Source organism: Macaca mulatta, chromosome 1 (genome assembly GCF_049350105.2).
Source record: "Macaca mulatta isolate MMU2019108-1 chromosome 1, T2T-MMU8v2.0, whole genome shotgun sequence".
Taxonomy (NCBI): domain Eukaryota; kingdom Metazoa; phylum Chordata; class Mammalia; order Primates; family Cercopithecidae; genus Macaca; species Macaca mulatta.
In genome coordinates this window covers 8609825-8633781 of record NC_133406.1, presented here as the reverse complement: position 1 = coordinate 8633781, position 23957 = coordinate 8609825, and the positions used below count along the sequence as shown (strand labels likewise).

At 40.2% G+C, this 23957-nt stretch overlaps 1 protein-coding gene across 1 annotated transcript in view; it reads left to right on the top strand.

Moving 5' to 3' along the window:
- FMN2 (formin 2) overlaps positions 1 to 23139 on the top strand; it is a 398910-nt gene extending 375771 nt beyond the window's left edge. Inside the window, exons 17-18 of the mRNA XM_015127101.3 lie at positions 20287 to 20368; positions 22072 to 23139. Coding sequence (XP_014982587.3) covers positions 20287 to 20368; positions 22072 to 22098 — 109 coding nt within the window. The 3' untranslated portion in view covers positions 22099 to 23139. The remainder of the gene's footprint in view (positions 1 to 20286; positions 20369 to 22071) is intronic.
- The last annotated feature ends 818 nt before the right edge of the window (positions 23140 to 23957 follow it).

Genomic DNA, 23957 nt, shown 5'->3' with positions numbered 1-23957 from the left:
AGATGGGATTATTTTTAAAAATTAACCTCTAGGGTTCAAATTCCTATGACTTAAGGTTGAACATTTTTGGAAAGTTTGATAAAATTCCATTTGGCCACGTCAAATTTTTCCAGGTGTTTGGGGGAAGTGTATAAAATGAGGCATAAAAAGGAAGAAGTATGAAACAAGTAGAAAAAGTAGTAGAAAAAAGTATGTCATCAGTTAAGAGATTTCATCAGTTAAGAGAATCTCAGGTGCCCACAGATAACTCAGTAGCTTTCATTTTAAACATCTGACTAGCTGTAGATATTAATACATTCTTAAATTCATGTGCTGTTTTTATGACAGAAGCACTCATAATTCTATACTGAGTATGTACACAAGTTTATTTCCTACAACCTCTGATTAGTTTTCTTAATGTTTTCGTTTTTCAAAGGCCGAATAAGGTACATAGTAAGAGCACGTGCTTATAGGTTAAAAAGACCTGGATTTGATATATATCTCTGACAGCACCCGTGTAACCCTTGACAACTTAATGTACTCTCTGAACCTGTTTCCCCATTTGTAAAATGAAGGTACTAGAGGCACCGAATTCCTGGAGTAAATTAAAGGAGACACAGAGTATAAAACATTTAGCACACGCTTTCACGTATAGAAACTTCTCAGTTAATGTCAGTTGCTGCCATGATCATTAATATATTAACGTTGTTTGAAAAGCAATAAACTTAGCATGAGAAAGATTTAGCACTAAATAAATTCATAGAAGCCAAACCCCACATAATTCTATTCTACCAACCACCCTTCCTTAGGTTTGTATTCCCAAACATGATTCAAAGCACTACCAATGATAAGCCCTTTGACGTTGGGCAGTTATTTAATCTTAGTCAACTTCAGTTTTCTAATTTAAACCATTGAGATATCAATCACTAAAGTACATGGTATTGAGGCTGTTAATTATATTAAGTATAGTAGTCCCAACAGAGTGAATAGTTCCTCACAGATGCTGACTATGAAAATTAGCACCAAAGGTGTTTTAGAAATTACTACTATTATTACAAATGAGCCCAGTGTTTTTCTCACCATGAGTAAAACAGTGAGGAAGAACTGGACAGAACGAGGAAGAGCTTGGAAAAGGAGGAGAATGAGAGTGGGTATATTAATGAAGCATAGAGATGAGGAAGAACAATGGTGCTTAAAAATGGAAGGCATGGAACACATAGAAGGTAAAAGTCACCGGAAATAACTTCTCTATGAGGGAGTTTATATCTTTTTGTATTAGCAGCATGATCCGCCACTTAGTATCTTAAGATATCATTACCATGGAACCCTGTGCTTTCTTCATTGTAGATCCACAGCAATCACGGCATTTTCTTTTTTTTTTTTTTTTTTTTTTTGGTCTCCACCAAATCAACTTACTCTTGCTGAGCATCATTCTTCATTAAGATATGGCTTTGGGGCCAGGAATGGTGGCTCATGCCTGTAATCCCAGCACTTAGGGAGGTGGCGGCAGGTGGATCACTTGAGATCAGGAGTTCAAGACCAGCCTGGCCAACATGGCAAAACCTTGTATCTACTAAAAATACAAAAAATTAGCTGGACATGATGGTACCCACCTGTAATCCCAGCTACTCAGGAGGCTGAGGCATGAGGCTCACTTGAACCCAGGAGGCAGAGGTTGCAATGAGCTGAGATCACACCACTGCACTCCTGCCTCGGTGATGAAGTGAGACTCTCACTCTAAAGAAAAAAATAAATATATATGGCTTCCAATCCTTTAGATTATAGATCTCCTATTTACAGTAGTGTTGTGTTGAGGTCTTTTAAAGGACGAGGATCGTGCCTCTTTTGCCTTCTTTACACATCTTGTTCTTGTTAGTTAAGCGTTAAGCAAAGTTGTCAACATAGCATAGAAACACAGAGGTTGGAGTTAGGAATAGAGAAGGAGCTGGGAGCATTTAAAATAGAAAGCCAGACCCAAGTAGCAGCACTAGAGCACAGGGTATGGGGCCTGAACTTGAGACTACATAATATTTATGGCAAATTCGAGATAAAGGTGGGAAAGCTATTGTTTTTTAATGTCATGGGCCAACAAATGAATGGACAGATAGTTAGATGAGGAGTTACTGGAAATGACACAACCATTCGGGAAAGAATACAAACCCAAGTTAGCAAAGTGATGTTATTAAGAGGAAAGCTTGGCTCCTGTGTTTAAAAGCTCTCTACTTTATTTATTATTAGTTAAAAAAAAAAAAGTCAAATCACTCCCGACACACTTTACCACTGATTACAATCCACTCGTGTGTCCCAGGCCTTCAAATGAGAACCAAGGACTCTGCACAATCTCTTAGCTTAAGAGAGGCGAGAACATGACCACTGGAAAGCTTGTGAATGACAGTAAAGAGGAAATGTGTTGATTTCCATATAAGATGTACTTTACTGTTCATTAATAATTATTAAAAGCAAGTTTCAGCCAGGTGTGGTGGCTCACCAGGGCAGGAGGGTTACTTCAGGCCAGAAGTTCTAGACCAGCTGGACAACATCACAAGATCCCCATCTCTACAAAAAATAAAAAGTTAGCTGGGTGTGGTGGCATATGCCTGTAGTGTGCCACCAGGAGGCACACAATTGAGATAACAATTGCTGAAGATGGTATTGAGGCTGCTAATGATATTAAGTGCAAAAGTCCCAACACAGTGAATAGCTTATCAAAGGTGCTATTAAAATTAGTACCATTGGTGCTTTAGAAATTACTGCTATTACGACCAGCTACTCAGGAGGCTGAGGTGGGAGGATCACTTGAGCCTAGGAGTTTGAGGTTATAGTGAGCTATGATCATGCTACTGTACTCCAGCCTAGGCAACAGAGCAAGACTCTGTCTCTAAAAAAATATATAATAATAGGCTGAGCATGGTGGCTCGTGCCTGTAATCCCAGCACTTTGGGAGGCTGAGGAGGGTGGAGCACCTGAGGTCAGGAATTCGAGACCAGCCTGACCAATAAAATGAAACCCCATCTCTATAAAAATACAAAAATCAGCCGGGCGTGCTGACAGCCACCTGTAGTCCCACCTACTCAGGAGGCTGAGACAGGAGAATTGCTTGAACCCGGGAGGCGGAGGCTGCAGTGAGCCAAGATCACGCCACTGCACTCCAGCCTGGGTGACAGAGCAAGACTCTGTCTCAAAAATAATAATAAGTTGCATAATGATCTCAGAAAAGCTAAGAGTGACATGCTCATATCCAAATTCTTAATCACTAGTAACCATTTGTCATTTTCTCCCTGATTGTGACCTCTCTAACAGGAATAATGGAGTCTACAAACTTTGGGGATAATTATTATAATAGATACAGTTTCAATCCTAATTTTATAGTCCAGACCCATAATCTCTTATCTACAACTTTGAGACCCAAAAACCTCAGAAACCAAAAGCTTATTCATATTTTTGTGGCAAATTTATCTGTCAGCGAAACTCAACTTTCATGGGGCTATGTATAGTCTTTACTCATTCTATAGTGTGAATGTTCATATACTTACAGAAATGTCAATGTGTTTGATTTTTCCATGCTATGTCAGACTCTTTTGATAGTTTTATGCTCCATATTCCTGTCTGATATTGGAAACGTTCTGAATTCTTTTTTTTTTTTTTTTTTTTTTTTTTAATTTGAGACGGAGTTTCATTCTTGTTGCCCAAGCTGGAGCGCAATGGCACAACCTTGGCTCACCACAACCTCTGCCTCCCGGGTTCAAGCGATTCTCCTGCCTCAGCATCCTCAGTAGCTGGGATTACAGGCATGCGCCACCACGCCCGGCTAATTTTGTATTTTTAGTAGAGACGGGGTTTCTCCATGTTGGGTCAGACTGGTCACGAACTCCCGACCTCAGGTGACTCGCCCGCCTCAGCCTCCCAAAGTGCTGGAATCACAGGCGTGAGCCACCTGCCCGGCGGAAGAATTCTGAATGCCAGAATCCATCTAAGCCCTAAGAATTCGGGGTAAAGGATGATAGAATGAATGGCTGGCCGACTGAACCATTTATTCACTAGCCCTCGTTCTGCTCTGTCTAGAACCACACAGATAAATCCAATCGTTTGTTCATGTAATAAATCTGACATTTAAGGTTAACTAGGAAGATTCTACCAGGTTTTCTGTTGCCCTGACATAAATCCTTAGTCCTGTTCATTGTTTTGGAGTCTCTTGGACTTTTCTGATTCATTTAGCTTCCCGCTCACCCTGGGCTTCATCATCTGATAGTTCAGCTGTACCAGCACTGGTACTATGATTTATGCAACAGATTCCACCTCTCACTTCTCACCACTTCCCAGGGTCGTCAGGCCAGACTCTTCACACCTCCTGCTCTGGGAAAAGTTCTTGAAGCTGGACTACTTCAAAATCAATGTTCCCCAACCTCAGGTAGATTCTCTAAGGAATGGATATCCTGAGACAAATCTAGGAAGCATTAGGGGAATGGGAAATCAAAAGCATTTTCATTCCAATTTCCGTTTTCCTCTCTAATCTTTCCCCATACTGCCACCTTCCGCATTCTTCAAACTGTAAGCACCACTTCCGCGTGCTTCACTACGAATGTATGACTTGTCCGCATACTTCCCTGGGGTCCTTCAGTATGTACTTACTAAGTGTCTGTTCTATACCAGACAGTGGAGCTGTGAATACAACCAAATTCCTGCCCTGGTGGAGCTTACGTTATAGAAGGGAGGTCCAGACCATCGATAAGTATAGAGTGAAGCTCCAAGGAAAAACAGAGCAGGGCAAAGAGAAGACAGCTAGGGGAGGTGGTTTATTGTATTTCAGTTACCCAGACAGTGTCTCTGAGTTGATGTCTAAGCAGAGACTCGGAGGTGAGGGAATAAGCTAATGGATATCTGAAGAAAGAACCTTCCAGACAGATCGAGCATCGCATGCAAAGCTCAAGGAAGGAGCATGTTTAGTCAAGTGTCCAAAGTGACTGGAACAGGAGTGAGAGTTGAGAGGTAAGAGAAGAATTCCGAGAGGGAGCACTGGGGCCAGACTATGTAGCCTAGTGGGCCAAGTGAGGTCAGGCCTTTAATAAGGAGGGCATCGAGGAAGAACCGTGCACACTACTGCTAGTGCTAGAGTAAGAGAGATGAGGACTGAGAACTGACCTCTGGATTCGGGATCATGGGTGAATGAGTGATATCCACAAGAGCAGTCTCTGTTGAGTGGTTAGGGACAGATTTCTGATTAACTGGGAGCCCAGGAAGCTGGCGCAGTGACTCTAGGTAACGCTCTTGAGGCGTTTGTATATGTAAAGGGTCACGATGGAAAGGAAGGCTGGCAGGAGGGCAAAGGGATTAGGGTTTTGTTTTTGTGTTTATTTTTGGTGGTGGGATAAACGGCATATCTGTCACTGGATAGAAATGATCCAGTAAAGGAAAAATTGTGACCTTTGTTCTCTCTTAATATGTGTGTTTCCTTGATTCATTCCTGACTTGTATCTCCCCACATCTTATTCCTTAATTAAGCCATTCTTCCTCTTGCATAATACCAAATTATTATGATACAAATAGCTTTGTTGTACTCTTTTATGAGTTTTACAGGGAGGAAATTGCATAAACTCTCTATAAACTAATTTCTATGTTTAATAGCCCTTAAGTTCTCTCACCCCATAGCCTGACCAAAAAAGTCTTACTAAAAAAAAATAGGATACAAATGATCCATATACATCATCCTGGCTAGAGAAGTGTCATAAACTCCGGTGTTGTTAGAACCAATAGAGCTTAACTTTATATCTCACTGGCTGTAATACAAAACTTTTCTGAGCTATTTGAAAAAAGAAATCACTAAGATTAAGAAAATATCTTAACACAGGTGGAAATACTAAAAGGATGTTTGCATGAAAAATGTCAAATGTAATAAACAGCACTATTCTCCAATAATAAAAGATGAATTTGGCTGTCAGATACAATTTTATAATAGTTTTGACCATCATGTACGGCAGGAGTATTTTTTTTAAATTTACTATCATTAGATTTGCGGAACCAGTGATTTTTGTTTTACTATTTTGTTAAGGAAACCTAAAACATCCTCAGAATATACAGAAAGAATATGCATTCTTATAGGACTGAAGGGCATATCAAGTGAGCTGCTTTGGTAAATACCATGAAAATCCAAGTCTGACATGGAATTATAATCATCTCTACTACAAGATGCAGAAGAAAACCAAACACTTTTTTTTCTAAATCAGATATTTAAAAATATTAATGATGACCAATATGATTAGAAGCTTTAAAATCCTAACATGTATATGAACAAAAATATTCCTATTTTCAGAGACTTAAACATATCATCTGAGCATTGAAAAAAGCTCTTAATAGTACCTTTCAGATTTCTCATCTGTTTTCAGATCCTGTATTACATTCCTTGAGAAAGATACTCTAAATTTTACAGAATAGAATTCAGGCTCTTTATTTACAAAATGGAGTGTGAACCTTGCTGGTTACTCATCTATCCTCCTCAAGCAATTGTATTTTCCTTCCTTATCAACACAGACTATCACAGTTCTAGGATTTGTCTGAGATGCTAGCCACCTCTGACTGCTTGCTATTCACTGGAGACTCCTGTGATTGTGATTTAAGATTGTAGGCCAGGCGCGGTGGCTCACACCTGTAATCCCAACACTTTGGGAGGCTGAGGTGGGCGGATCATGAGGTCAGGAGTTCGAGACCAGCCTGGCCGATATGACGAAACCCGTCTCTACTAAAAATACAAATATTAGCTGGGTGTGGTGGCACGTGCCTGTAGTTCCAGCTACTCGGGAGGCTGAGGCAGAAGAATCTCTTGAACCCAGGAGACGGAAGTTGCAGTAAGCTGGTATCATGCCACTGCACTCCAGCCTGGGTGACAGAGTGAGACTCCATCTCCAAAAAAAAAAAAAAGATTGTAAAGGAAGTATGCTAACTGTCCTTTCTTCTAGATTTTTCATTTTTAGCCTCGTATGAGATTAGATCACCAAAAAACTACATTGGCATACTTGAAGTGTTTGCAAGCATTACTCTCCTCAGAAATGCTTTCACCAAGTTAAAATTTCGTCTCAGTTTTTATTGAGGATTTGTGTAGGGGGAAAGAATTGGCTATTGAAAAATGTCTGTGTCTTCTACATTTCAGATTTGTACTGACTACAATTCACATCCTTTATTTAGACAATCGTGTCAAAAATTCCTCCTAGAAATTAGAATCAGGAGAATGTGGTGGTTTTTTTGTCTTCTCCAGATGAATCTTACATGCTTTTCTTTTTCAAAGATGAACGCTATAGCCCACTGTGTTTCCATGACTACTTTTGCTTGAAAAGAGTTCAAAATTTGTCCAACTATTCAATAGAACTTCTCCTCCATATTTGCTAAAAGGCATGCATCCACTTTTCTAGTTTCTCTTTTAAAGTAATATCTTCAGTGTTGTAAAAGATTCAGTCTTTCAGAATCAAATGATTGTAGGCCCAGCATGGTGGCTCACGCCTGTGATACCAGCACTTTGAGAGGCCAAGGCGGGCATATCACCTGAGGTCAGGAGTTGGAGACCAGCCTGGGAAACATGGTGAAACGGCATCTCTACTGAAAATACAAAACTTAGCCGGGCGTGGTGGCAGGTGCCTGTAATCCCAGCTCCTTGGGAGGCTAAGGTACAAGAATGCCTTAAACCCCAGTGAGCCAAGATCATGCCACTGCACTCCTGCCTGGGTGACAGAGCAAAATTCTTCTCAAAAAAAAAAAGAAAAGAATCAAATGAGTGTAAGTAAATAGAAACATAAATAAATAAAATACATGTAAGTGAATATAATTAACATAAATATATAATGTATATAATATGTATTAAATATAAATGCATATATTGATATAAGCAAGAAAGTAAATAAAATACTTAAAAGATACTGATGATTACATATTTATTAAACAATATAAATACGGTTTTTGTTTGCTTAATTTTCCCAAACTTTTTGCTATGTTATGCTGCCTCCAAACAGAGGTTCTCAAAATGTTCTCCTGGGCAAGCATTGTCACCATCACCTGGGGACTTGTTAGAACTATACATTCTTGAACTCCCACTCTGGGCCTATCGATTATGGGTGTAGAAACCAGCAATCTGTGTTGTTTTTTTTTTTTTTTTTTTTTTTTTTTTGAGACAGTCTCGCTCTTTCACCCAGGCTGGAGTGCAGTGGCCCCATCTCGGCTCACTGCAAGCTCCGCCTCCCAGGTTCAGGCCATTCTCCTGCCTCAGCCTCCCAAGTAGCTGGGACTACAGGTGCCCGCCACCACGCCTGGCTAATGTTTTGTATTTTTAGTAGAGATGGGGTTTCACCATGTTAGCCAGAATGGTCTCAATCTCCTGACCTCGTGATCCACCCGCCTCAGCCTCCCAAAGTGCTGGGATTACAGGTGTGAGCCATCGCGCCCGGCCGCAGTCTGTGTTTTAACAAGTCTTTCAGGTGATTCCTACACACAGTGAAGTTTTAGAGCCACTGTTCTGGGTCTCAGGTAATAAAAAGGTGCATACAGTTCAAACCGCAAGCTCTCCACTTACCGGCATTCCTGCCTTGCTGTTTGCCTGCCTTCCTTCTTGCATCCTGTATTCCCGCTTTTTAACCTTCCTATGTATGTGCGTTGTGAGAGAAAATAGTGCAATGATGAAAGCGAAAGCTCTGGAAGTACATGACGTCTGTCTGGACTTGAACTACTATAAGTCGGCCACAAATTAGTGTGTGATCCTGAACAGGTAATTTGACCATTTTAAGTGTCAGTTGCATCATCTGTAAAAGTTGGATAACAACAATATCTACCTTAGGGGATTATTGCAAAATTAAAGAAGATAGTATCTGTAAGCTCTCTTGGTTCCGCATTTGACCCATTATAAGGTCTTAGTGTTAGCTGCTAATGTGATGAGCCAGCTGCTGTGCTGGGCGTGGAATGGAGGGAGAAAGGGCACTCTTTGCCTTAAGGATGCTTACATTACAGTGTCTTTTAAGATGCTTATTCTGTGGGTGTTCTCTAAAGGGAAATGGATATTGAATTTGGGAAATAAATTGCAAGTCATCTATTCAAATCTACTTTCCACTGTAGGAATATCATTTTCATAGTAATAATGGCTAGACATGTAAGCCCATGGTTTTGTCCCCTTTTTAGTCCTAGTGTGATGTGGAGAGTGCAGACTCTGGAGTTAACCACATCTGGATTCTCTTTTTCATTCTTCTATTGAGTGACCTCAAGAGCCTCTCCGCGCCCCAGGCTGCTCATCTCTAAAACAGGATGGTGGCATCACTCATGTTTGGTCACAAGGTGGTCAAATGAGATGGTGCGCATGATGTGCCCGCTGTCTCTGGCACACTACCGCCCCACTGTAAATAGTCACTGTCTTCAAATAAAAAAGCAACCCAGGCCTTTTTCTGGGTATCTATGAATGCTAGGACAGCTTTCCCTGTTCTCAGATGAAAACAATATCTATATAAATGTTACCAGTTGATTATGCTTCAACCCTCCTCAATGAGACACTCTTTAAAAAAAGGAACGTAACTGTATATAAAGTCAATCTGTTATCTTCTTTGAGCATGTTTGTTCATTGTAGACTCATCTAAGTACCCTCTCGTGTAGCCATCATTTCTCTATCTGGTCCACAGACATCCCGTGAGAGATTCTTTAAATGATTTTTTGTAATAAAAATATATTACATGTATGTCTCCTAACCTAGGAGTTAGTGAGGCTAGGTTGACATGATTTCTTGTTGAATCCTTACAGTCTCCTAATGGTCATATATTGAAGACATTAGTTCTTCTGTAAGATGGAAGAAAACATAATGCCCTAAATATTTTGTAACTTTAAATTTTATGTACATTCATTCAAACTAAATTGTTATGTATAGATGAAATTATAGCAGCAAATCAGTAAACTCAAAGGTCAAGTCCAATAAAATCCTTAGTAGTTTACTCAAAATGTGAATTGGGCATGCAGACACATCACTGAAGAGTTCACCAGAAGAAGGAGGCAAAAAACAAGAGATTTCCATCTAAGCCTAGCTGTTTACCAGAATTTATCTCTGTGATTTTTTACTGTGCATCATCATCCATTCATTTAGTCAGCTATTTTTTAAACATCTAGTGAATACTTGCCTGTGTGAGCTTTAATGTAATGCCCTGGAAATATAAACATGACTATTTAGCACAGCAAAGAGACAGATAAATAGTCAGAAGTCATCTTGAAATTGAAAATCTGGGGGGGAAAAAGTATGTGAGAGCTTAGAGGATTACGTAAATAAGCTTGCCTGGAGGGTCAGATATGTTTCCTATAGGAAGCTAATTTTGAGCTTAACCCGAAAGGCCTCATGGGAGAGCACAGGAAAAGGAAAAATGAACAGGCAGTCCCAGGGGAACAGATTAGCAAAGATGTCCCTTAGGAGTTGGGGGTGCTTCTGTATTGCTGGAGCCCAGGGAACATTGCAGAGAATAAGGGGAGATTAGGTGAGTTGGAGCCAGACTGCAAATGGCCTCGCAGACCTCACTAAGGAACTTAAACAATTTTTGCTTGGCAAATGAATAAGTGGCTCAGATGATTCCCGTGTTTGTAAAGGATGGATTAGATTTCAGAGTTGGAGGCCAGTCTGCAGGCACTGGTTCAGGGGACATGAGAAGCTAGAAAAACAGGGACAGTGGAATTAGAAAGGTTGAGACAGATTTTAATGTCATTACTGAAAAATAATTAACAGAACTTGTTAACTATTTGCATATGCATAGAAGGGGTGGGGAAGAGGGAGAGAAAAGATTCAGAGGTTTATCAAGGAACTGGATGGATGGCTCTGACTGGTTATGCTCTTAACCAAGGCCCAGGCACGTGAGAGGGAGGAGAATGTCCTCTAGAACCTGGAGCTCAGGAGAAAGGTCAAGGCTAGAGGATTGGAGCTCAAAGTCTTCACCGCAGAAGTGGTAGTTAGAATTACAAAGTGGAAAATTCCTGCAGATACTATGGAGTCCAGATTAGAGTCCTGGAGGGAAAGGATAATATTTGAAAGGAAGCTTAATAAATGAGCAACAGAAGCAATTAAGGAAACATGTCCAGAAAGATCGCTGGAAAACTCCGAAGTTCTCTGAAAACCGAAGGATAAGCGAGTTGTCAAGAATTGGGGACCAGTGGCCAGGCCTAGTGGCTCACGCCTATAATCCCAGGATTTTGGGAGGCTGAGGTGGGCGGCTCACCTGAGGCCAGGAGTTTGAGACCAGCCTGACGAACATGGTGAAACCCCGTCTCTACTTAAAACACAAAAATTAACTGGGCATGGTGGGGTGCACCTGTAATCCCAGCTACTTAGGAGGCTGAGGCACGAGAATCACTTGAAACCCGGGAGGCAGAGGTTGTAGTAAGCTGAGATCATGCCACTGTACTCCAGCCCGGGTGACAGAGGGATACTCCATTGAAAAATAAAAATTAAAAATTAGGGATTAGGGACTAGTAAACCATTTCAGAGTCATGAGCATGGTGGAGAGTAAAGACTAGAAAGCAACAAGTAGATTTGCCACTTAAAGGAGGACTGGTGGCTTTTTGTGACTAGACATAGAAAGAGGCAGATGTGTGTGATGATTTGTATGTGTGTACAATTTATTTGTTTTGTTGGTTTTAAAATGAGTGCACAGCAGCGTTCATCCACACCCATCATTACTAATCTATAGCCATTCTAAAATTATGGGGGAAGGTTCTTCCTTTCTGAGGGAGCTCACCCACGTGTCACAATGTTCTGCATCTTATAGAATCTTAGACAGTCATCAAAGAGATTCAGCCCACAGGGAATTAATGTGATTGGTCGAATGTGTTTTCTTATGAGTAAATGATCCTATCAGCTCTTTTCACCCACATATACCCCACAAAAAAAAATGGTTTCGGGAAATACAGATACACAGAATATCTGTGCATTAATTTTATGTTCATGGGAGGAATACATCTGTGGTTTTTGGAACATAAGTATAGATACTTATCTAGCTGTCAAGGAGTCCTAGATTTTGGACTATGAATATTCTGTAAAATTCAGCTCCTATTGTTGACAAAAGTGGCAGGCTTGCTGCATGTGTTACTGTGAAGGGAGGGGAGTACGATGTCTGCAAGGCATCCATGCTGGCCCCGGACCCCCAGGGAGCTGGGGCAGACCCCTCTGGACCCCACAGCACGATGTCTTACTTCTGCACTCTCCATTACTGAGCCACTTAGTCCCTCCAGGGCTGACACTTGCATGAAGCAGCTCAAAGATGGTTTTTTGTTTTGTTTTTTTTGTTTTTTGTTTTTTTTGAGACAGAGTCTCGCTCTGTCACTCAGGGTGGAGTACAGTGGCATGATCTTGGCTCACTGCAGACTCCGCCTCCCAGGTTCAAGCGATTCTCCTGCCTCAGCCTCCAGAGTAGCTGGGATTACAGGCGCCCACCACTGCGCCGACATTTCTCTCCTAATAAAGATGTATTTTTCTCTACACTCTCCCTACCTAACCCCAGACCCATTTACAAAAAATTAGCCAGGCACGGTGGCAGGCACCTGTAGTCCCAGCTACTCGGGAGGCTGAGGCAGGAGAATGGCATGAACCCCGGCTAATTCTTTGTATTTTTAGTAGAGATGGGGTTTCACCGTGTTTGCCAGGATGGTCTTGAACTCCTGACCTCATGATCCACCTGCCTCGGCCACCCAAAGTGCTGGGATTACAGGCGTGAGCCACCGTGCCCAGCCCAAAGATGTTTTTAAAGCTTGATTTGCTTTGTGTTAGGAACTACTTTATGCTCATTTGAGTTGTGATTCCTAATCATTTGGGGTGCAAACGCAGTGTTTTCTCTGAGAAAGTCAGAGATTCTCAGTGATGAAATTTATAAATAGGTGCCTGAGGAAGCCTTGTAAGTTTTTTTTCTTTGAGATAATGATAAGTGACTTGGGGTTGATTTTGTTTCTAGTATATCTCAGGGGTTTTGTAGTTCTGTACGAGGGTATTTTAAGTCATGAGGTTATAAAAGAGAGAACAGAGAGCTAGGAATAAACTTCCCCAAATCACCTTTAATTACAAAAGACATCAAATAAACTTCCCCAGATCACCTTAATTCCACAAGACATCTAAGAGTTTTGTCTTTACCTGGAGAGAAAGACCCACAGCTCCTAAGTGGACTCTTCTAACCAGCTTTTGTCTGGAATCTTCACCACCTCTGTCTCTCCTCCCCACACACTCCCCACCTTATGCCCCCCGCCGTGTGTGTGTGTGTGTGTGTGTGTGTGTGTGTGTGTGTATGTGTGTGTCTTTCTCTTTTTTCTCTCCTTCTACTTTTGGGTAAAAAAGCTTTAAATTTGTTAGCAGACCCGATGGTGTTGTTTTAGTAAAGAACATTGTGAACTGGTAGTAATGATCATTATATCTGCTTTTAGTGTACTGTTAGCAGATCCGTCTCTGCTCTATCAGGCCCTCAGACCTGTGACATCCCAGCTCCACGTTGCACTTAACCTCTCCTAGGCTGGGAGATTCCGTTGGCAAACAGGGCTACTTCCAGCAAGCCGAACTGCAGCCAGCAGGAAATGAAACCGTCTGCCACAGATACTTATTTAGACCAAGTGATTAACGTTCAGTGGCAGAAAAGTGGCTTCCTTTCTCATTCGATTGAATGATGAAAGCATGTCTGTTTCCTTGATAAGGCTGTGGCCAGTTTGGCGTTTGGTCTGAAAGGTGGATGAAGATATTCTGCCTGCAGAGCGGGCTGCGGGGATGTCGGCTTTCTTTTCTCTGTATCTGTGCCAGAGTGTATCTCCCTTCTTCATCTCACAAACTGTTTTTAAACTTAATCACACTGAACTTTTTGTATATGTTTGCCTGACAATAAATGGGTCTGGGGTTAGGTAGGGAGAGTGTAGAGAAAAACACATCTTTATTAGGAGAGAAATGAGAAGCCACTGTCGTTTAAAATAACCCTTAGTGTAAATGAGCCCAGTTACAGTGAAGCCAAAATGGGAGAAACTTTTCATTGGTTTTGAAAAATACCACAATAAAAATAATAGGAATTTAAAACGAGTTTTAACAAATTCTGTGATAAAAAGTATTTTTTATTCTCTCACATATTCCCCTCTGATTTTATAAACTTTAAAAATATTCTAATTTTCCTAGACTCAAGTTTTTCTTTGCTTAAGAACTTACTTTTATGCTTAATGCCCTAACCAAGTGAACCTGTTACCACTTAGAATGTTTACTTGTAAGGAATAAAAATTCGTATAGATGTTTCGAAATTTATTTAGCTTCTCTTTCAGTTACATTTACAACTTTATTTTTGGAAAATAAATTTAGTGTAAAGATGTTTTTAAAGGTAAATCTGAGCTTAAGTTTTACTCATTAAAGATGTTTTATTTTCATATGGTCCTTTTTGCCCAAGACCTAGAAAACAGTTTCAACTGAGAAATAACCTTATAGTCATATTCCTCACCAAATGCTTCACACCTCCCAGAGGTAGTTCTCTGTAGCATCACAAACTCTGTCATTACCAATTAACAATATCACACTTTTTTACCTTGATAAGCTTGAATTTCAGGTTTTATATTCATTCCAGCATTACTCTATCTTTATGGGAACCTGCTGAATAAGCTGATTGGATGATACAATATCTTAGAATCATATATTCTTTGAAATATGGAGCCGTGATTCGCTGCCTGTCTATAAGTCAGACTTTGGGGCTTCCCTAACCTTCTAGACGCTACTGCGAACAATGAAGTATGTGGGAGCTGGGGGCTGGGGAGAAGCCTGCGACCACTAAAATTACTGCCTGCAAGTCCAGGAACTCCGTTCGTTTTGTTAGAAACAAACTGGGAGTCTTACTGCTCTAATTTGAGGCGCCATTTAACTTAGTTATCTGGCTTTCTCTAGAGAAGACAGAGATTGTGAAAAGGAGATAGAGTTTCTGCTTAAGGTAGGCATGCTGGCTCTATCAAGAAGTGATCACAGCCTATCATCTTAAGAAGAAACAGAAGACATAAAAAGTACAAACAAAGCCAGCAAAGTACAGTGTTGGATTAGGGCCTGGGCAGGCTGCCTTATATATCTCAGGAGGTCTTAGTCCTTAGCAGGGTGGCCCTGTATTACAGCACATTACAACAGTGGCATGTCCAATGATGAACATGGGCCCTCAACTAAAAGTTAAATCGTTCCATTTCTTTGTTTGTTTGTTTGTTTTTGTTTTTGAGACAGAGTCTCATTCTGTTGCCCAGGCTGGAGTGTAGTGGTGCGATCTGGGCTCACTGCAAGCTCTGCCTCCCGAATTCAAGCAATTCTCCTGCCTCAGCCTCCCGAGTAGCTGGGATTACAGGCACCCACCACCACGCCCAGCTAATTTTTGTATTTTTGGTAGAGACAGGGTTTCACCATGTTGGCCAGGCTGGTCTCAAACTCCTGACCTCATGATCCACACTCCTTGGACTCCCAAAGTGCTGGGATTACAGGCATGAGCCACCACACCAGGCCTTCCATTTCTTTAAGAGAGAGAAAAGTTGAATTTGTTTCAAGAAAGAGTATTCAAAGTTGGTTCTACAAAGATAGGTCCGTAAAGGGGCCAGTTTCCATTATTTGGGAATTACACATTCATTGAATAATCTCACTGTTTCTGAGCATTGCTACAAGGAAAGTTTGCTTCGAGATGAAATTTACTTTACTCATGTTGGTCACCTACTCTGTTTGCCAAACCTGATTCCCTCTGCTCTTTGGTTATTTCCCATAATTAAATTCTCCCTTAAAAGATACAGAATGCCTCATATTATTTCATGACTCTTGGTCCTCCATGTAAGGGATGAGGACTGGCCTTTGAAATTTATTCCGCATGGTTTTGTTTCTGAAGTTTCATAGACAATAAAAGATATAGTAAAATATTAAAATAAACATCAAGTTTTATAGGCATTATCTACCATTTAGTATCCATCGCTTCCATCTAAAAGATAATGCTACATTTCCTGTTTTCTAGTCTCTGCTTTCTGTGTTGTTGTTTGATTTTTTTCCCAAAGTCACTAAAAATGATGAATGAGGTTTCTTTTCATTATCATTTTGCTCATGTTTTCCTTCTGTTATCTGGGTTGCTAATTAGAAGTTGCAACTGTTCAAACGAGCCTATCACAGATGTCATCTTAAAATTTTTACTTCCCTTTTTAGTTCTCTTATAGGGTGAAATCTTAATTCGCAAATGCTCTGTCAGTCCCCCTTTGTGTGAATGCATCGACTAAAATATATATATACACACACACGTATATACACACACACACACACACATATATATACACCTTCATGAATCATGCACAGGAGCTGTGTCTCTGGACAGCATCCATAGACCCCCACCAGGATTAGAAGTTAAACTCAAGTGCGGACACAGTTTGGAAGCCTTTTGACCATCTTCTTCAGCCCTGCTCTTGTTTCCTCTCTCAGTATACACTTCCCTCTTCAAGGTGATTGCTTTCTCATTCTACAAATGAGGTATTGTCCCTCTTTTTACTTTCTCCTCCTTCCCACACAGGACATATTGGTCATTTTAAGTTATTGTTTGAAATGTTATCTCCACCATGCCTTTTCACTTAAAGCCTTTCAGGTCTAGTTGTGACACGAACATCTTTTTTCTAGTTAGTTTAGGAAATGTTGGGCATCACTGAATGAGGAGTGAAGCAGGAGAGAAAGAGGAGGGACCACGTACAAACAGTTACTCAACAGACTCAGAATGGCAGCTGATGAAATCTGCCGCCGTAAACCAAATGGAGAGCCCAAGTAGGAAGATGCGAATGTTGGCAGCTGGCTCAGGCTGTCTTTGACTTCTCCCTCATTATTTTTCTTATTTCTGCCAACTCTGGCAACACATTCGACCTCGAGGGATGCATTCTTTTTTCCTGCCGAAAGTGTGGAAAAATGTCTTGTTGTCAGAGCTTTGTTGAAATAAAATTGGATTTTGAAAGCAGCAGCATTTGCTAGGAAGCTTAGGAGGAGTGAGACTTGGGAGCAAGTTGATGTGGTTTGGGTTTGCGATCCAGTACAACAGCGGGGACTGAGGAGGTGTCGTTGTTCTGGGGGTCTGTCTGGCAGCACCGCTGGGGCTTCAGGGAGTGTGAATGCCTCAGTTCCAGGGCACCGTTTCTCAGGGTGGTCCTTACAGGCCAGCTACACCGGGTTCTGCTGGGTGCCGCTTCTGAAAGCATCCCAGAGTGACTAAATCAGAATAGCTAAGAATTGGCCTAGAGAGCTGCATTTTAACAAATTCTCCATGCATCTCCTGCTCCGAAATTAGAAGAGGAACTATATTCAAGGTTCTGGGACTCAGTTTTCCAGCTGCCCAGGTCATTTATGTGTGCATAGCCAGAGAGGCGCTTAGGGTGAGGTGACTGACTCATCCTAATCACACACATGAGAAACCGAGGCATATACCTGAAAACCAATCACTTTTGCCTGCATACAGGAATCCTATGGCAGCAGAAGGGAGAACTGTTCGTAGTTCTTGAAGCTCAGTTTCGTGTTTCTTGACTCTTACTCAACCTTTATATGTTATTCTTTCGTGTTCAATCCATTTTCCTTTTCCAAGAGAAGTATAAACGATTAAGATGTGTCTGTTAAACAAGGCTCGGCAGTCAGCTTGCTCCAGAAAGATCTCTGTAACCCCTGCCTACCCACCCAGGATCCTCCTCCAGGACACAGTTGTACCTTATAGGAACCTAGGTGGTTGCTCTTAATCAACATTGCCATTTACTTGCTCATGAGTGTCTTCCTCCTAGTAGACATTGATATAGTAGACATCTCCTACTAGATCATTGTGCCTGTTATATTGAGCTGTGCCTAGTGCTGGACCTGGAGTTAATGCTTCAGAAATGACTGAGAAATGAATGGATGAGCTGAAAGATCTCGTGAGGCCTCTGATGTACATTCTCCTCAATTTTTGTGGTCTCTGCCATAAGGAATGACGGAATGTTTTTGTGTAAAATTAAAAATGTTTGTATTAGGCTCAGCTTCTTGTGATCCTTACAAAAATGTGTTTTGAGAACAAAATAAACAGGATTGGGAGAAAATTAAGATGCTTTGAGGATCTAAATACTTGTAAAGTACATTTTATTTGAAAGCCACGAAATGCTTTAAAAAGCTCCAAGTAAATGTAAGAGGAGATCCACTGGATTTTGGCTAAGTACTGAAAAAGAAAAAAAAAAAAAAAAAAAAAAAAAACAGTTTCCTTAATTCTCTATCCAAATACTTCAACTTAAATTTACTGGTAGCTGTTTCAGAGGAAGATGAGGACACTGCAGTCCTTAGTTTGTTATAAAGAAAATGTTTTTATCTTCAAATGTTTAGAGGAAGGATTAAAGACAATTTATGACTTGGGTGAAAAGTAATAAAAGTGGTAACCATGAAGTATCTTCTAAGTTGTCATCGTTTTCTGGAATTACTAACAATATCAACCAGGCAGGCATTTCATATCTGAAAGGAATTACTTTCATTTGTCATGCTTTAATATAAACTATAGCATCAATCTTATAGCTGCAATACTGAGTTGTTTGTTTCATTCTATTGTTTAAAAAGAGGAATTGATTTAGTTGTAAAGGAGATGAATTCTGTCATTAGATCTTTTGCCACAGGGATCAAGAAATATATTTATAATTCACTTCTTTCAGGAAATGAGGCTGTAATGTCTATATGAAATGCATTTTATTAAGATCAAGGCATAGCCTTTTTGGTTTCTCCAGAAATAATTCATTTTTAATTCCCAAGGAAAAATCACAGTAATAAAAAATAAGTTTTACCTGATAGATTATCTTCCTTGTCATAGCTCTCCTTTTTATTAAAAAAAAAACCCGGTTTATAGATTTCTTACTATTTGTTTAATTAAAACAATAATAAATTGTATAGCCTTTTACAGTGCATAGAGAACTTTTTAAATAAAATTTTACTCAGTCCTTGCAACTCTGTGCAGTGATAATGAAGATAATATATAATGAAGCCTTTTCACTCTTTGAGGGAATGGTGAGGTTCAGGGGTATAAGAACACTACCGGTGTCAAAGAGCAGAGCCAGAAATTCACACAGGACTTTGCTCCAAATAGCATCTTCTTTTAACTGTACCTCTGGTGAGTTCAGTGTTGTTTTCCTTGTCATATATGCTTAAGGAGAAATATTATTAACATTAAAATGTTATTACTGCTCACTCTCTTGTCATCCATTAAATGATTGGTTCCCATGCTAGGTGACGCTCAGTTTTTAGAGACGGCTCAAGTATTTATTGCAAGGGATTTTTATGCTTGAGTGTGTGTGGTATAGGAAGTTAATCTGAGAAAATTTTAAGTAAGCATGGCATGTACTTTTTTTTTTTTGAGACGGAGTCTCGCTCTGTGGCCCAGGCTGGAGTGCAGTGGCCGGATCTCAGCTCACTGCAAGCTCCGCCTCCCGGGTTCCCGCCATTCTCCTGCCTCAGCCTCCCGAGTAGCTGGGACAACAGGCGCCCGCCACCATGCCCAGCTAATTTTTTTGTATTTTTTTTTAGTAGAGACGGGGTTTCACCCTGTTAGCCAGGATGGTCTTGATCTCCTGACCTCGTGATCCGCCCTCCTCAGCCTCCCAAAGTGCTGGGATTACAGGCGTGAGCCACTGTGCCCGGCCGTCATGTAAATTTTTATGTGACACTATTTTTTTTGGCGGGAGGAGGCAGGGGAGAGAGTCTCACTGTTGCCCAGGCTAGAGTGCAGAGGCGCTGATCACAGCTCACTGCAGGGCATGCCCGGCTAAGTTTTTATATTTTTGGTGGAGTCAGGGACTCACTCTGTTGCCCATGCTGGTCTCGAACTCCTGGGCTCAAGCAATTCACCCGCCTTGGCATCCCAAAGTGCTGGGATTACAGGCATGAGCCACTGCGCCCTGGCTGTGATACTCTTTAATTATTCTAATGCTTCTAACTTATATCATGGTGCCAATCCTATTTATGTAACAGAATCAATCTCGTACTCTCAGCTGACAATGAGGGGTATTTCATTATTTACTTGTGTATAAGATTCCTTTTATATAGGATGAAATGCATACACACTCTGCATAGAAATTCTGATGTGTTTGTGGATTACTCCATTCAATCATACTATGATTCCAAGTTAAGAACTCCTAGATAAATGAGCCTCTGTAGTTGTAACAGTTTAGGCTTTCAATTCAAATGTCAGATAACATTCTTCTGTGTATTATATTATTTTCTGCAATAATTCAAATCTTTATTGAGTTGAGGTTTGCTCGCTTACTATAAGGTAGAATGAGGTGATCTAAGTAGGTTTTGCTTAAATACATGTGTCTTCTTCCCATCAGAGTAAAAGAAGCCGAGGAGGTGTGTAGACAGAAGAAGGGAAAATCACTTTATAAAATAAAACCAAGACATGATTCTGGAATTGTAAGTATTTCACTTTACTGATTTTTAACTTGTTATTTTCTTTGGCTTTTAAATCCTATTTTCGTAATATATACAAACTCATAATATTTTAATTATTTTTCTACTAAGTGTGCATAAATAAGGAGCTTCTGACTTCAAGAATCTCCTTTTTCTTATGCCTTTAATCAGGCCCAGAAGGCTAGGAGTCTTGATATTCATTATTCAAAACTTAAGAATTAGGCTGCGGGTTGTGGCTCATGCCTGTAATTCCAGCACTTTGGGAGGCCGAGGTGGGCGGGTCATGAGGTCAGGAGATCAAGGCCATCCTGCCCAACATGATGAAACCCTGTCTCTACTAAAATACAAAAAAATAGCCGGGCATGGTGGTGTGTGCCTGTAGTCCCAGCTACTCGGGAAACTGAGGCAGAGGAATAGCTTGAACCTGGGAGGTAGAGGTTGCAGTGAGCTGAGATTGTGTCACTGCACTCCAGCCTGGCGACAGAGTGAGACTTTGTCTCAAAAAAAAAAAAAAAAAAAAAAAGTTAAGATAAATCTACTGAATCTACTGAGGGTGTGCATTTATGTGGATATGTGCATGTTGGCAGGGGCAGGGTGGGGGGACCATCTTTCACTTTCTTTATTACACACAGATCACGGCACAGGCTGTATTTGAGCCATGAGTGATCATTATAGTTGGATTAGCTCCACTGGGATCTGAAACTTGCTGGGAAGTGCCAAGAGCAGTGTGACGCTTTGCACAGGGTGCCCAGGGTGCCCAGACCCCGTTTATATCCACAGATGGCTCGGCAGGGTTGGCTGCCGGACAGTGGTCAGTCCAGAGACGGAGTTTAACAAGCTCATTTAAGTTTCATGCTGGCCCATTCCCCGCTTTAAAACAAAATGCCAGCTTGTCCACCCTGGGAGGGAAGGGCTTGGGTGAAATGACAAGGCTTTTCCGTGTGATACTGAGGATGTTTTGTGGACTGCTTTGAGGGATTATCACTTGGTACCACAGTGTAGGTAAATGATGCTGTTTTAAATGAAAAGTTGAGTTAGGCCTTAAGGTAGGACCATTCTAAATTGAATTAGTCTAATGTAGTCTAAAGGGAAAAGACATTAAAATCATATCCCAAGTTGGGATATGATTAAATAGCCCTATTTTTTTAAGTTAGGAATTGTATCTTCATTTAGAAGCAATGATCCCTTCAGTTTCTCTGTATCAAAACGATCTTATCTAATGTTAACTACTGCATGGTAGCTCAGCTTCTTTTCTGCTCCTGTCTGATGCCTCAGTCTTATAATTGCATTGAATGAGGAGGAATGGCTACTTATTAGTTCACCTCAGTCCTGCTATTGTAAGTACAGAAGATGATTAGAGTACGTTTACCATGAAGTGAAGCAGCCACTTCAGTTTTCACATTTATGTATTTGCATGTAGGACTGAGGATGAGAATGGTGAGTTTGACACTCTTTCGTATTGGTTAGAAGTTAAATTTTTAAAACTTTTCTTTTCTCAAAAGTATTTGGCGATTTGTCTTGAAAAAAGTGGTCAAAGATAACACAGAACCCACTTACATTTTTTTCCTTTATGGATTGGTAGACCTTTAACCTTGTCCCACAGAATTTGATCCAAATAAAAAGGTCCTTTTTAGGCTACTCTAAACTTCTCCCATTTTTAAAAGTTCTTTCTAACTATAACTTTTATCTGGTGTATTTGTTTTCAGAAAGCAAAGATAAGCATGAAAACTTGAACAATGAAAAGCAGAATGAAAATGAGTCATTGCAACGACTTTCACAAAATTCAGCTGACCTGAGGGTGGGAAGGAAACTACCGTCATTCTGCTCATGTTTCTTCTTGACCTCTTGCATAATCTTTTTGTTTTCTAGACAGTTCACTAATTGTTGAATTTTACTGTATATTCATATAAAAATACAAAAGTACTAGACCAGTGGAGAATTTGACGCCTTTTCTTTTTGTAAAAGTTGATGGTATTATACCGATAGACCAAAACAGCATGTATAAGAGGCAGTATCTGCACTAATTCTGAACATGCTAAACATTAACTAAAATTCCCTGTTGTGAGAATATTCCTCATCACAGCAAAAACACTTTCCTTTCTACTGACAACCAGTCCACGTCACAGCATTTAGACATATGGGTAAAATCTTATTTCTAGTGAATTGTTTGTATCAGTTTCATGTCTGCGTGTAAATTTTCTATTTTAAAATTTGAGTACCATTTATAATCAGTGCTTTCCAAACTCGGGTTGCTCTCCATAGCTATATATTTGTGAAAGAAGATGGTCATTTTTTTACTGAAGTCATACAATGACTTGAGTCAGCTCATAATGCAAAACGTGATGGTTTTGTATGAGCTGGGTTTTTGGGGTTTTTTTTTTTTTCATTACTTTTAATGATCTTCGTTGCAAGTTATAGTTGTGGATAAAGGGGAAAATTTATTGCTCTTGCAAATCAATTATGGAAAGCAACTTAAGAAAAACAATGTTCTAAATCATAATTGTTTGTATTTATGTAAAGTATGGTCTCTTACTTTTTAGTTTGTAGTTTAAGTGCAAAGGAACAGTAGTGGTTATTTTCCTGTTGTTTTGTAGTCTTCCTGTCCCCTTCGGTCCCTCCAGCGTGTATATTACCGTTCTCCAATGAAATAATAGGGCATTTAACAAAGATCGCTATGTGCAATACTGTATTTAGTGTTTCTATTTCAATTTTTCTAGGATGTTAATTTATATGAAAATAAAATGGATAATAAAAGAATAAAGATACTTGCAAAATACAGCTGTCATATTTAACATGGGGCGGGGAATAAGAGAAGGAGGGAAAGTAAGTTAGGCATGCTGCATATTCACCTGCACAAAAAGAAAAAACAAATGTGCCTACAGTTTCAGGGACTTAAGAACTTAAAGCCCATCAATGACACCTAAGTAAGAAATTCTGATAAAATATTTATTCCTTTGTGGCTTGAACTAGGATCTCTTCCCTGATCTCCCAAAGACCTTCTGGTCATTTTCAATCGGATGCCTCACCATGCCTTAAAATTCATCATGTGTGAATTGAAACTCAGCTTGTCATCTTCTCCCTCCATACCTGCTCGTTCTTGTGTATTATCTCTCTCAGTGAACAAAGCCACCGCTATTCATTCAGAAACCCAAGTTCATCTTTTGACATGTTACTTATCACAAATGCATACATTTGTCTCTGTCTTTTCTATTAAAGTCCTAGTTCAGAACCCTCATTAATTCATTGCTCTCATCTTCCAAGATTTGCCCTGCAACATATTTTTAAAATTTGAATCTACCTTTTTCTAAAATACAAATCTGCTCATCTGAATTTCCTACTTGAAGCATTTTGTGGCCACATACACTAAGACATGTGGCCTCAAAATATTAATGTGGCTGACGGAGTCCTAAGCGGTGCCTACTTACCTTTTGAGTTTAGTGTCTTGACTTAAGCTATCTTGAATTCCAGCCTCCAGCCAAACTAAAATACCTCTAGACTAATTTCCTTTCCGCATGTTTTCCCTCAGCTTGAAACATTCTCAACATCTCATGGGTTCACTAATGATTGTATCTGAGTTTAGAAAGCGTTTGTT